Source organism: Sparus aurata, chromosome 20 (genome assembly GCF_900880675.1).
Source record: "Sparus aurata chromosome 20, fSpaAur1.1, whole genome shotgun sequence".
NCBI classification, from domain to species: Eukaryota; Metazoa; Chordata; class Actinopteri; order Spariformes; family Sparidae; genus Sparus; species Sparus aurata.
In genome coordinates, this window is record NC_044206.1 from 21275586 (window position 1) to 21290961 (window position 15376).

Genomic DNA, 15376 nt, shown 5'->3' on the forward strand with positions numbered 1-15376 from the left:
CAGGCTTTTGTTTACCTTAAAGTCATGTATATGTGAATATATGTAGATAAACTGATAAAAGTTTGTTCACTTTAAATTTGAATGCCTTCGTTTATGTCTTATCTTTGAAAATATTTGGACAAGTGCAAAGACACAAACATTAAAACATGTCAAAGTGAGGAATCGCTTTGTTATCATACTAAATCTCAGGTATGACTTTAGATGATTTAACAATTCCCATCCCTGTTATTCAGTATTTACGAGTGTTAGGTTTGTTATCAGCAGCATGACTCTGACGACAGGCTCACAGAAAAGCACAATGCAGGCGTCGACAGCAGGACAGACTGTGAGCTCACCTGGTTTAATAAGAAAATCAGACATTATCTGAGCAGACTGAGGCGTGTTTCATATCTATACCTGCGGAGCGTGCTGAGCGCATCAGTCATGGTGTTGCAGCGCTTCAGCAGGGCGTCCAGACGGTGTGGCTCCTCTTTCAGGAACTTAACAGCCTCCACCTCCACCCTCAGCACCACCCGCATCTTACTCTGCAGACTGGGGAACTGGTCTGCATGGGAGGGAGGGAGGGAGAGAGAGAGAGTAAAGAGGGGATAAGCGGAGGGAGAATGATAGGCAGATGGATTTAAGAGAGATGTCAGAGGGATGTGTTGAGATAATGATGTGCGGAAGAATGGAGGCAGAGACTGACGGAGGTATGGAGGGAGGGAGGGGGAGGATTACAGGAAGGGAAGACGGGAGGCTGTTTCTGTCGCAGCTATTTGAAGCTACAGGATTTTCCTGTCATATCTAGGAGGAGGATTCAGTGGAGGTTGGAAAAACGAGAGGGAAGGGCATGCCGGACGAAACAAAAACTAAATCTGTGCTCGACTGTAGGCGTGTGGGCGATTCACTGCCTGTATTTAAGATGTTGGACCCTGAAATCTTTCCACCTGAATGTGAAATTCCGTTATGCATTCGTAGCCACAACGAGGACATGCTAACAGGCAGTGGTCAGCCTGTATGTAACTATGACAAGGCTTCTGTGGAAGGAATTCCTCGTTAATATTTAAGATGGAGAGAGGAAGTAAACGGGTCAGGGCAGCAGGACAAGAGGCTAAACCTGAAACTTCATGAATATCAATTCTAGTCGGAGAAAGTTCATAAATATTCATCTGTGACTTTTCTTAAAATCGATGTGACACACACACAGAATTTTAACAAAACAAGTGCCTGAATTATGACCCAAAACTACAACTACAGTACTGCAGTTGAAGTGATTTCAGTAGACTTATCTTAACTTCATTGTCCACAATAAGAAATACAGCATAAGGTTGAATAAAACTACTGGCATTCTATGTATGTATGCCAATTCTAATGTTGGAAATAAATGTATCCTTGTAAGCTTGACAGTGTGTGGGATTTTGTTTGCAACTTGTGATCAAAATGTACAGATGGAGGTCTATGGCACAGAGGAAGAAAATATATCAGACTGTGATACACACAATACTTGAATTTTCTTGTTAGTTTTGGTCTTTTCATTGAATTTGTTTACTATATGAAAGACAGACAAGATCACCAGACTTATCCCCTAAAGAAAGAAACATACTTATGTATAATGAGGCAACAGCGGGGTTGGAAAGTGAGAAGAAGCCTGGCAGTAGTTTTTTTAAAGCAGCTGCCCTGAAATCTGTTGCAATTTCAGGGAAAAAGCACTCAGAGAGCGAGGAGGAGGGAAGCATATCGACTGCTGAACAAACTGACAAGACGACGAGTGGAAACCCCAGAAAAGCCACAGTAATCACAGTAATCTCAAGACACAATACTCACTCTTGAGCTCGGTGAGCGTCTCTCCCAGCATCCTCAGCTCTTTGCTCTTCTGCTCCACATCCTGCTCCGTCACCAGGCCGTGGTTCACTGACGAGTTCCTCTGAAGCTCCTCTACAGACTTCTCCAGATCACTGTGGAGGACCAGATTCATATCACTCAGTGGCAATTCAGGCCATTGAAAACAAGTGACCAAGATTACGAAGCACACCAGACTTTCAATAAGAATTCTTCAGACACAATTTGGTACGACTCTTTATTTTTTTTTCTTGTTGCATTAATCTCTTGCTCTGAACTCACTGCAGCTGCTGGATGAGTAGCTCCTCCTGGTTGAGGTACTTGAGTCTCTCCTCCTCCACTAGGAGGCGCTGTCTCTGGAGCGGGTCCTCCTGCGTGCGCATGGCGTCCAGCATCATGAGGCTCAGCTCCGACTCCGTCTGCCTCAGCAGAGACAAGACCGAGTCCTGGTTCTCCAGCTGAGACACAAAGACACGTCCGTAAAATCACCCGCCAGTCATTTTAGTTTCTACAACCCTGAATCCAAAAAAGCAATCATTCGAAAACGACAGTTTTACAAAGTCGTACAATCAAGTGGTGAACGTTTCCCCATCCTGGCTTGCTATCGACTGAGCCCTTCAGTCATGATACTATCACCTGTTACCGATGAACCCGTTTACCCGTCAAATGTTGTTTTCACAACAACAAACACTAAAAAATATAACCTTGATAAGGACCACTGTTGTATAAGGCTGTGATACTTTAAGCTAAATGGACCAAAATACACAAGATTTATCTATCGATCCATCTGTCCGTCACTCTGTGTACACTCACTTGCATGTTGCGTAGCTGCGACAGCTGTTTGCGCAGTGCGTTGGTGTTCTGCTGCAGGCCCTGTAGGTGGAGCTGCATCTGCAGACGGGACACTGTCACAGGCTGGTGGGCCCCCGAGGGCGGAGGTGGCATCAGGGCCAAAGGAGCCGACGGTGTCAGAGCTGCCCGGCAGAAAGCAGGATTTAAATCCAGAGAATGTTCTCTCTCAGCTTTGTTTAGAGCACAGCAGAACTGACAGAAGTTGTCCAGAAAATGCTGTTCGCAAATCAAATGCTTGAGGGAAAAATATAAAACACAGAGCACGAGAGAAACTTTGACGCTTTAGAAGCCAAATCTTCAAAGGTTTGACTCTCATGACCTCAGACGTCCGTCCAATAGAAAAACAATTTGACTGGCTGGATGCATGCAGATGGTTGGTTGTTCCAGGATTCTATTTCAATTCAGGACAAGTTCTATCTGTGCTGCAGTTCAAGGGTGGAGATCAGTCTTATGTAGACTTAACAATGATAAACAGCATGGGGACAAACAGGGTCAGTAGTGAAAAACAGCATTTCACCAAATCCAAGTAGCTCTCATTATAAAAGAGTCCTCAGACAGCCTGAATGTATGAGTGTTTGCAACTCCTTTGAAATGACAATGAATGCTTTGCTCTGACAGTAATTAGGGAGTTGAGTCACACGCATCATGCAGAATGAGACAAAGGGAAGTTAACTATGAGACAATCCATCGATAACAGATAGAAGGGTTGCATTTCAAGGACACTTTCTGGACTCCTGTGTCACCACAAGACCGATACATTTACTGAAAGTCCTCAGTGCCGACCCCTCTGCAAACGAGGTGACGAATTCCTACTTTAGCTGCAGCGTGTCCTAGAAACTCTGACCGCTGCGCAGGTTTTTTCACCATAATTCACCATAATTAAAGACAGCTTTAGAGGAGCGTCTGACAGGCACAGTCAGCAGCACCTCTGAAACTCCTCACAGTCGCCCAAAGGACTTTCTGCTGCATCACCGGTTCAGATTAATAAGAGGAGTGTCTGATTTTAACTGCGAGATAACAGTTTGAGTCCATGTGAACTGCAACCGTAAGTTAATGAATCAATTTGTTAGGATAATAAAATTAATCAACAAGTACACTGACAGTTGATTAATGCTTTCATTTGCTGGTTCTGCTTGTTAAACGCCCTGTTCTCACTCTGAGATGAGTTGAAGCTCACACCCACTCACTAGGCATGCTAAAGAGTAAATACAACCCCATGTTGTGACAATCATGTTTACAAGCTGACTCCAAAACCTTCATCCATCATAAATTTCTTTAGTAACACATTTGGTTTTCAGGGTTTTGCAACTGATGACTTTTCAGGAGTTTTTACAGCTGTATATAATTCATAGCATCTTAAAATATGAATGACCATACTTTTTACTTTTACTTTCCACAGATGCATTGATGAAAATTCGAACAGCGCCAGTGACAGTTTGTCGCTGACTTGACCAGTGGACTTTGCTTCATGGGTGACTGACTGTTCGAACAGGTGATGACGTTCTAGAACAGCGCTGGCGTTTGCCGTCTTGAGCTCAGACTTTAATAATAATGTTAATAGATAAAACTAGTCCACAGAAAACTCCATTTTAAGTTGAAACAGATTTAAAATATCAAGGCCCATCTTCAATATGACATAAGATCAGCTATTCTGAATGTTTATGCACAATCAGATAAGAAAGAAACAATTAAAAATGCAAAATCTCTCCCTTTTGAAAACATCTGAGGACCAGCAACTCAAATCGAACGTTTTCAAAGAAATCACATCATGTTGCCGATATTCAGTTTTCAAAACATGAGGTCATCAGCATGTCTGTGGCTGCAGCAGTTTTACATTTCATTATTAAGGAGGTGTGAGGACAGCCAATTATTTTTTAAGAGTGCCGACATATTTTCAAAAGCACACTGGACAGTTTGAGCACAGAACATGTCTGGCTACTAAAAATAACTCAGTCTGAGTGAAAAAAAAAAACGAGCAGGAAAACATTAAAACGACATGTTTTTGTTTCAGAATGAATGCAACTCCAATGATTTCTTATTCCAGATGACAGAAAACAAGCAGGAAGTGAAGAACACCAGCTGAGAACACGGTGGGTCCTTTAAGACAACACACACAAACACACTTCTGGGAGCTGAGGACACGGGGGGGGGGTAGACAAGGGAACAGGTACCAGACATTTCACATAGCTACCTTTCTTTTTTTTAGTTCGTCCAGCTAAAACAAGAAGCATGAGCACCAGTTACACAGCAGCAAAAGCCCGCACATACAGTATGCAGAAGCTTGCAGAGTCAGCCATTACAATCACATATGAGGCACTTTAAGAATTATGCAGAGAAAATGAAATAGCGGCAGCTCTGTGAGTGGAAGAAGAGCCAATTTATGTGGCTATCAAACAGGGAGCAGTGGGGAGCAGTGACAGCCAGTGATAGGAAACAGTTTGTCTCTTTTTTTTTTTTTTTTTTTTTTGGGTGGTGAGCACTTACTGTCAGTTCCCGAGCAGTCGCTGGCTGACTCAATCTTCTCCCTGGAAGAAGCAAGTGTTAAAGTACTTAGAGCCAGAACACACTATCGACTCAGCTACTGAGAAGCTGCTGATATATGGTGGAAAATGTGAGAAATATATGTGCTTCATTCATAACATACTTCCTGGTGTGTGTGTGTGTGTGTGTGTGTGCGCGCGCGAGTGTAAGTCTGAAATCTCTCTCTCATTATTCACTCTTCCCTACATAATCAACAGTAGTTGGCAGTAAATTAGGATTTTGCACATGAACCACTGAATGAATCACCGACAGGTGCTGTGTTGCTTAACAGGGCTCAACAAGAACAGTTACCAGGTTGCCATTGGCAACAAATTTGACATTTTTTTTTACATTAATGACAGAAAAAACATGCAGCCAAAGAAAAATTCACAACCCATACGGATGAGCAATATATGACATATTTAAAGCCCCTATATCAAGACTGATGCTGCAATATGTCACCTATAAGACAATATATGATTACTACATGGAGATACTGGTTTATAAGTGTATTACACATTTATACAAATACATATGTTTTATTTGTAAATAATTATACATGTGACTTATATCTCTCTCATCTCATCTCATCTTCTTGAACTTTATGCATTCCCCATATTTTCAATGTGTTGTCGGAAATACCAAAGATAAGGATTGTTTTTTAACACTAACTAACTTAACGTAAAAGCACTGCTTAATATTGTATGGGAAAACATACAATATTTCTGACTGTGTGTGTGTGTGTGTGTGTGTGTGTGTGTGTGTGTGTGTGTGTGTGTGTCTTACGGGCTTTCTGCCTCAGGCGCTCTGCTCAGAACTCTCTGCAGTAGTCCGGTCAGACTTGCTATCTGCTTCTCCATGGCCTCCATACGCTCCCTGAACCACACACCATAGACACACACAACACTCAGAACAGATGTCGGACATGTTGTTTACATAATTCATACTGAATACTATAACAAGTCTCCCTGTGAGTTCTCCTCTTAAATCCAATTTGTAGTTGGTAGTTAGTGTGGTGCATGTGAATGGTATATTTATAAAAAAAAGAAAAGATTAATTCTACAATTCAGATTCTACAAAGCATCCCAACTTTCGCATGGATAAATATTGTTGTGTTGTGCTAAATATCTATCTACAGGGAGTAAATATCTACATCATACTACACATGTGCATATCACAGTCATCCTCATGAATAACAGCATGCATGCAGACACACTGTGTTGACGCTCTCCTACCTGGTCTCTGTTTCATTCCCTAACAGAGGAGATCCGAAGCCTCCAGTGCCGCCTCCCTCCCCGCCAGGACCGGCCATCAGGCAGAGCTGCTCTGAGGTCAGACCCAGCCCTGAGCCCTGGCCCCGGGCTTTGGGACTGTCCCCAAACACTGATGAGGTCACTGAGTCCCTTCTCAAACTCTGCCTCCCAGGGGAGCCCCGCCCGGGCATGGTGCCTCCGTACGAATCCCTCATGTCGGGTATCTTCTGTGGAGAAGAAGGAGGTGGCACCCGCAGCCCCATCGCCAACATGGACGCAGCGTAGGCGTCATTATAAAGCGGTCCTCCTGGTCTGTAGAGAGCACCAGATTCCATTAGCTCTCCTTGCAAAGCAGCTGCTGTATAGGAGGTGAGTGAACGCATTGATCCGGCGCCTCCCCCTCCTCCACCTCCGCCTCCTCCTCCGCCTCCACGGCGGTATAAGGAGCCATAAGGGTCTGCTCTAGCTGGTAGAGGGGAGTGAGGACCTCCTGCCAGACTCAGCCGACTTGGGTCTGGACCCAGAGAGTAGGGATCCGCGTAGATCCCCCCTCCCCCACGTTCATCTCCCCGCAGCAGCACCATGCTCCTCGACCCCCCCACTTCATCATCAGGCTTCACGTCCCTGCGCTCCAGGATGGCGCTGGAGGAGGCGACGAAGGCCTGCTGGGTGTGATGGGGCTGGTGGAGCTGTGGTTGCTGGTGGGGAGAGGAGTGGTGGGACTGGGAGTGCGGGTGCGGCAGGGAGTGGGTGTGGTGGGGCGGCCCGGCGTAGGAAGAAGGCCTGCCACCGCTGTAGAGGAGGCGAGCGCGGGACGGTGAGGCTTGAGGGGAGGCAGAGGACGATGAATGCTGGGAAGACATCGGTGGGTTACTGAGGCGGCGGTTGGGTGGAGAGTCCTGTGGTGCGTACACCATCTCCCTCTATGAATAAATAAAAACAACAGATATAGAACTGAGGCAGCTTTTCACAGTGTCACAGAGAAGGAAATCATTCCTAACTTGGAAAAAATTTGAACCAAGATAAATAATTTTAGTCTTTCAAATTAGAAAAAGATCCCTTTCATTGTTTCCACATTCTGTGAGATGAGGAAAATGTATTGATGACAACAAGCTTATTAAAAGATCTTTTTAACAGAAAAAATGCAGCTTTGCAACCGTGATGATTCGGGTCTATCACAGCCAACAGATTCAGCAGTAATGAATGAAGCTTTGATCACTCTCGCAACTCCTTTTCATCTGCCAACCAACGAGATAATCATTTTTTCCCCCAACTGTGAGGGCACACAAGTTAACAGGGAAGTAAAGTTTAGCAGTAAATTGGACAGTTATGGATGGAAGGAAGAGTCCAACCCCACAGAGGGTTTGCTGGTTACAAAGAATTATTTATAAAACACAAGCAAGATGTGTTGCTAACAAGGGAACTGTTGAACAATGTGACTGGAAGGAACTGAAAAGATATAACACAGTCCAATTATCTTCTATTTCTGTTTAAGTCTCATTACAAGCTTACCAGTGTTTATACGCAGTCATATGCAGATTTCTGACACGTAGGTTCAGTTTCCTCTTGAAATTGAAGACTATCTATTTTTAGAAATAAGACATTTTGACAAAAGACCGAAAACTAGCCACTGTTACATTTTAGAGCGATTTATAGATGCCGCTCTAAGATTGACAGGAAAGACTCCAAATTGCCCCCCTAAGTGCGTTTTAAGATGCACTTGATAGCTTATTGATGGACTGAGTATGAAGGATTATCTTTTGGCATCAATCCTAAATGTCAGAGAGAAAGGCAAAACAATGCGGAGCAGAGCAGCAGAGTGTCAGTGACAGCTCTGCGTCAGAGGACACCAGGAAGAGTTATAGATACAGCAAGGAAACACAAAAGAGGAAAACACTGTAATCGCTTGCGACGCACATAGCCATCTTCTGAAGACGATGCAAAGTGAAAAACCGATATTTCTACATAATAACCCCTAGGTCTCTTACAACAACACCCTGCGGACAGCCTCGCAGCAGACTAATGACTCTAGTGTCATCATGTTCCATCTTGTATCATAGCAACAGCCTCGTATCGACGCCATCATTTAGCCGAGCTGAAGACATAAAGCGTTTCTCTCCACCTCCAAGACCCCCTGATGTCACAACACGTCTCTCGCAGGTACACCCCCCCCCCAAAGGTTTCTCCCATGGCGTCATTCAAATGTGGCCTCCCGCTGAGGAAAATCTGCCAATCAATCTCATCCTTAACCACATCCTGCCCTCAGATGGACGTCAGTAATCCTGGTCATGCTTTCGTGGTGTGCAGCCATGAAATAATCTTGGCTCTGCAATAAGCTCACACACACACATGTCCTCGTCGTTCACCTTGGTACTGGCAGAGGCAGCAATGTACCTGACACACATAAAACTCAAGGTAAGCCAGCCGTTTTGATAAGGCTGTAAAATGCTAGGAAGGTTTCAGAGCTATGGCGTAACCTGAAGGCGATCCCGCGAGACAGACGAACAGTTGACCTCCAAAACATTAGCAGGCAGCTGTGAATAGCGCGCACACACACCGGCAGGCTGAAAAGCAATCACACACATGAGCATGTAAACAAAAGGCCCCAGGGGTGTTTGATTGACGGCAACGAAAACGACAAATGTGTCAGAAATGCCCCGCCGTCGACAGCACTCACGTCAAGCTCGCCTATTTAACATGCAGATTCATTTTTCACGGTGTGCGTGCGTGCTGCATATGTCTGCTTTTCTGCAATGTAATTTATCTAGTTTATAATTTATTTTATTCCATAAAAGCAGCATTCTCTAACACTTTAAATTACCGCTCTCTCATTTCCATAATCACAGTGTAATTAGACGGCAACAAAATGCACAGAAAACACTAACAGGGCAAAACTGAATGTCATCCGGCACTCTGTCTGTCTATTGGTAATGGTTGCTACAGCTGCAACCAAATGCATACAGCATTAGTAATCATGCTAATCAGGCTGATGTTCATTCTGCCAGCAGCTGATTGATGAATTCAGATAAGCTGCTGAACAGGAGGGTACAATGAAGGGGTGTCACCTGGGCATTAATTAAGGAGTTAATATTAAAATACAAGGTGCATTATTCATCATTATACAACACAGAGTTGCATAAAGAAATAGAAGTTGTAAACTCCTTCATGCTACATAATCAACAGAACATATATACAGTTGTTTTATATACAAATATACATAAACGAGTAGTGCATCTTTTGAATCTGTCTGGGTTTATGTGTGCAGCATCTTTACATTCGCCTCTTCATATCAAAAGTTTCGACATCAGGTAAACACTTTCTATCAGTTTTGACTGTATGCGATCACCAAGCATCAATGTTGTAAACACAGAGCCCCCCTCTCCTCGTCCAGCTGTAGCCCTGCACTCTGACAGCTCAGAACACGGCCAGAGCCAAGGACGAGATCTGTGCTTGAGCATGGTACAGAGCGCCACACTAGTCAGACAAACTAGACTTTAGGGGTCAACTGCACCTTTAGGCATGCAGGAAAAGACGAGGTTACGCCAAGAGATGGGACTGACCATGTGTATGTGTAATAATTGGTAAAAAAAACAAAGTCAAGGTATCAGTGTTGAAATTCTTTCAACTAGCCGTTGGTTTCAGGATTCTCCTCATCCACGTTTCTTTACGTAAAACACAAAATTTAGATAAACTCGACCACACCAACAGTTCAGTTTTCAAAGGTTATATGAAAGCAATGAGTTATATAAAAAGAAGAAACTATATTTGTTATAGTTCAGTCCAGTTTCATATCATTCAGTTCTGTTTATAAAGTAACAAAAATACTCCACTTAGGGATTTTCCCATTTATCCAATGATAAAACTCAAAACAAAGAAGTATTCCTGACCACAGTTCAATTAACTCACAAGTTCCAGAAGCTGTTGTTCAGAAGAAATGGTCACCAGGCTGCTCCATGTTACTTATTGTTGCATTATTAAGCAACTGTCGAAGCCTCACAGTTTCTCTATAGACGATGTGTTCTTTGCTGACAAAACTTGGCGTGGCCACAAAAAATGCTGCCACACTGATCCAGAGAAGGAGGAGGATTTTCCAGTTTTGTTTCTCCTGTAACTCTGACAGCAGCATTGTTGACAGGTTAAAAAAATACACCTGCAGGCAAAATACTCCGACGATGACTGTGTCATCTTTGAGGTGTTTTCTTTTCTTCCGACACACACTGGATTTGTGCATGTAGGTGAGGTTGGAGAGGGAAAAAAAAAATACTGGGAGAATTCCAAATCCTGCTTTTGATTAGCAAAATGGAAACAACTATTTTTTTTTCAATCCCATTACCCCGCTATAAAGATTAAGGAGGAGATAAAAAAAAGTCCTTTCAAACAATGTTGCTACCACCTGCATCTACATGCCAAGAGGGATACCCAGTGCTGAAACATGAGCTGAGTCACCAAAAAGTTGATCACCCAAAAAAAATAAACATCACCGTCTTTTAGAATAGTCAGGGATACCAAAACTTTTTTGAATAATGGATTGTTTTTATAAATGAAAAGATAAAACTCAAAGAAAACCAGATAAAAACAAGTAGTGCAAAGGTCCATAGTTGGTATCAAATGGTCCTTAAAACACTTTTTACTAATGAGCTGTGAGCATGATGATGAACATGCTGATTGATGGGTCAGTTTCTATTACGTCCTCCTGCATCATCAGCACAACACAGACTCACCTGGGGAAAATAGAACTCCAAGTCGTGCAGCACTTAACCTGTTTGTGTATTCATCCTATGTGCTGACACAAAGAGCTCAAGAAGAAACTCACTGATGAGGAGCATTATCATGTGTTATTATTAGAGTCTTGTATTTTACTGGAGGGCACAGTTAATGTGCAGTTTCTATATTCCACTCACTTTTTAATGAGGAGATGCTGAAAAATAAACAAATATGACCTAAACACAGCACTGCAACGCCTGTTTAGTCCGAACCTGAGTGTGATTGACTGTCTGCCGTGTTTGTTTTGGTTAATTTTGGAAGTGATGACCGATCGACGGCCCATTTTTGTTTTTAATTGTTGTTTATTGTTGTTGTGGGAGTGATGAGGACACATGCAGCACAGACGGATTGCACTAAAATTCATTGTAATTGAATACAATTATAGTTTCACAGCCCAGAGAGTGATATAATTATTATTCAGCCCAAAACACATCATTTAGTTTTGTAACTGCTGGTTTGAAGTCATTTGTTTGCTGTTTTTCTGTTATGAGTCATTGTAAACTAAATATTAAGGTTTTAAACTGGTGGATGGACAAAACATTGTTTGTAATTTCTTTTCACTCTTTATTTATTTGTTGCTCTTCTGTTTTTATTATCTTTTAAATGCAAGTTTAGTATCATCTTAATATCTTATTTCTAATGTTCTTCTATGCTCTGTATGGCATTTGGAAAAACCTTGTGTCTGAGTGGTTATATATAAATAAACTTGGCAGGGCTTAAAAACAATGGTTGCCAGGTTGCCATTGGCAACAATTTTAAGAAATTGGCCACCAATTCTTGGCCATTAAAACTTCTTCTTCAACTAGGGCTGCACAAATAATCCAAAATGTGGCGAGGTGCAATATCCAATCCACTGCAGTTTTATGATAGAGTTAAAATAAGTGACAAAACAACTTTATACTAAAGTACTTGTGCAGCACAATATTACATTAAATAATACATTCATAAATTAATAATACTGCAGTTATAATATCTGCCAAAATAATCATTATAAGATGTTTTTACCATATCGCTCAGCCCTGCTTTAACATAGAATTATCGGGGCAGCAAACAGCAAAACATGCATCCAAAATGAATGAATTTCAAAAATCTGTTCTTCCATTAGTGATAATTTAATTTTGCTGTTTCAGTTAGGACAAGAACTCAACAACACCGCTGTTAAGTATCATTGTTCAGATACTGTAACAATGCTTTTAAAGAGTCTTAAGTTACATTTCCTTTATAAAGCCCACATATAACTGCTCAGTATCTTTATTAAGCAAAATACCCAGTGCGACTTTCGGCACTGTCCTGGACAGATGTTTGAAGGCAAACCACAATTTTTTCCTTACCATAACCAATTGTTGTTCCCAAACATAAGCAGAGCATAAGCACAACAATGTTAAAGAAAGAAATACGAAATTCAAACAAAACAAATGTTCAGGTTTCAACTTATCTGTGATTTTGCAGAAATTAACTTGACTCACATTTTTTGTGGTGATTCATTTACCTTTACTTTAAAAAATATCCTTGAACCACGTCAACGACTTGAACTGCAGCTCCACTGCCAACCACGTGCACGCGAGTGTCCTCATGCATTCAAGGTGACTACTTTGAAAGCGTCCTGTTCTCTACACTAAGTGCAGTACATTTTCCATTTGCCAATACTTTTACTACACTGATCCCACGCTGCCTCCATGACCCGGTCCTCAGATGAACTGGATGCCAGTCTATCAGCTCTGACTGGTGTTTATGCTACTTTACAGGCTGTCGGCGTCCAGTCGAGTCAGCGCCAATGATGTGATCGACTGGCGCCGGTCCAAGAGCAGTGCTGCTGGAGTAAGGTCACATGACTCACTCGTACGCTCTCACTCGACTTCTGCTTGGACGCATTATGTAATGCAAAATAGTGTTTGTAAACACACACATATAATATCAGTGTGACGTGGGAGAAGGCTGCTGGTGTGGGGCAGAATATATCACAATTTTCAAGGGGAATTACAAAAAAAAATGGATGATGTGGCTGGTTGCTATCTGCAGCCGCCAGAGAGACACAAGTGTTTGTCTCGCTCTTTAATCTATGAGTCATAAGACAGCAGAATGAATCGGTGATGAAGGAAAAGGTGACTGTGACTGAAGGAGGATCATTTTCTTGGCATTACTTTACATTTCAGCATTGAAATACTACACAACTCATATGGGTGAAGAGTCTGGAATACTGAACATCTCACCCTTCTCTTCTCTAAGGAACTGTGCTGAATCATATTTCCACTCAAACAAAGACGGCTGAATAAAATGACTTAAAATATGTGCGCAAACACTCACCCGCAGGTCTCCATTAGCCAGGTGTGGGTTGTGGTGTCCAGGGTAGGTGCCGTAGATGGGCTCTTTGCAGTAAATCTTAATTACGCAGCGGTCCTGAACATCGCGCGGGTCCTCCAGCTCGTAGAAGACATTTCGGGTTTCATCTTTGATCAGCAGAGCCGTGCTGGGAGACCTGAACATCAATAGTCATCAAAAGAAAAACAGAAATAATCAAAATGCTGATAAATAGTCCATGCAAAGACAATTCCAGCAGCTATTACCCGCTAATAATCAGTGATATACATTCATTTACAGACTAAGAGAGGAATCAGGAGGATCTTTAACTGCATGAGGTGCCTGTAATGAGACAATCTGTCTCATATTGAACTCATCAGAAGTGTAATATTCACTGAGTGTGAGTTTAGAGTCCTGCTGACAATAACAATGTGAACTGAATGTATCACAGAGCAGTTTCAGAGCAGATTAAACAGATAATCTATAATTAGCACCTTGATGAAAATGGCTGAATATTGATTTCCTTTTTTGTTTTTGTCACGTACACGAACTCGTTTAACAGTTTCACATCAAGTCTGAGCTTTAAAGTCAAGCTGAAATTAATTTTTAATAAGAAAACGATGGTTTGCTTTGACTTTTTCACCTATCAAGTGAAGATGTTACTGCCAAACACTTAAATTCAGTCTATTTTTCTGCAGTGATAGTACTCCGTGCTGCTCCCATCTCTGATCTGAGCATTTACTCACTCTGATAACATTTGAGGGCTGAGGTCACAGACGACCTGTTGCTGCAGGTTTTACAGTCTGGTCTTTTGCCAACTCCACATCTGCAGCCGTGGAAGGAAGCCAACCAACACTAACCCGGCCCTCCTCCTTTGTATAATGTGTATCGATCACTGCAAGTGTGCAGGAACTGCAGATGACTCAGCAGGTGTTGAAATAACCAGGGTTGCGAGGATTACTTTAAAACTGCATTCCAATGCATTTACTAATTACTTCTTTAAAACATTTAATCAGTAACATGACAAGCACCACAATATGAAAGTAATGTCATTTGATTACTTTCCATTACTTCTGGATTACTGAAATTCCAAACATATGCAAAAATATACAAGAAAAATTAAAATAAATGAGACAACTGTGATTTAATCTTCATAATAAATTAGTTTTCTGTAAGATATAATTTTTCATTTTTAAAACTGTAATCCTGTTTTTTTTCTTAATGAATGTAACTGTAATCTAATTACACCTTTTTTAGTGTAAGTACATAATCCTGTTACATATATTCAGTTCGGAGGTGTATAAATAAACAAACAGTCAAACTTCGGGTAGATCAGCGGTGAACTTAACAAGCTATGCCATGTACCTTGTACTTGTTCCATCATCAGTTAGCTTAGCTTGCTAGCTTTCACGTCCTAGATTGAATACAAATTAACAGCAAAACGAATCCTCTAAAATATTGACTGCTGCAAAGGGACAGATTACATCCTTAATTCCTGACTAATTCTGAATGGGTCTTAAAAAAGGGAGAAAAAAGCAGATGCAGTGGTCTCACACATTTTCTTCAGAAATGCAAAGTTTCTCTAGTCAGATCTGGTATTTAGGACTTTTCTGATTATAGGAAAGTGCTTTTTCTATCCAACTGCTGATTTATTTTTTTTTTTTTTAAATGTGCTACTTTGGCTTTGATGCAAAACGCAATCTGCAAAGTAACTAGTAACTTAAGTTATCAAATAAATGTAGTGGATCTTATATTTGCCTCTAAAATGTCGTGGAGTGGAGGTAATACAAGGTAATCTACAGGTAAACAGGTTCACTGATAACAGTTGATAGTATCATGACTGAAAGGATCAGTCATTCACATGGGCTCAA

The 15376-nt window shown here is 41.7% G+C and overlaps 1 protein-coding gene across 13 annotated transcripts in view; it reads right to left on the reverse strand.

The window, feature by feature from the left end:
* The window catches only part of LOC115570926 (SRC kinase signaling inhibitor 1-like), a 117946-nt gene that overhangs the window by 17991 nt on the left and 84579 nt on the right, over positions 1 to 15376 (reverse strand). For 12 of the 13 annotated variants that reach the window (XM_030399730.1, XM_030399729.1, XM_030399735.1 and 9 more), the window contains 9 exons: positions 13512 to 13683; positions 6426 to 7366; positions 5977 to 6066; positions 5155 to 5195; positions 4862 to 4885; positions 2632 to 2792; positions 2101 to 2276; positions 1804 to 1934; positions 397 to 544 (listed from right to left, as the gene is read on the reverse strand). In XM_030399730.1, the coding sequence (XP_030255590.1) occupies positions 397 to 544; positions 1804 to 1934; positions 2101 to 2276; positions 2632 to 2792; positions 4862 to 4885; positions 5155 to 5195; positions 5977 to 6066; positions 6426 to 7366; positions 13512 to 13683 (1884 nt within the window). The remainder of the gene's footprint in view (positions 1 to 396; positions 545 to 1803; positions 1935 to 2100; positions 2277 to 2631; positions 2793 to 4861; positions 4886 to 5154; positions 5196 to 5976; positions 6067 to 6425; positions 7367 to 13511; positions 13684 to 15376) is intronic. The other variant, XM_030399732.1, reaches the window with a different exon arrangement.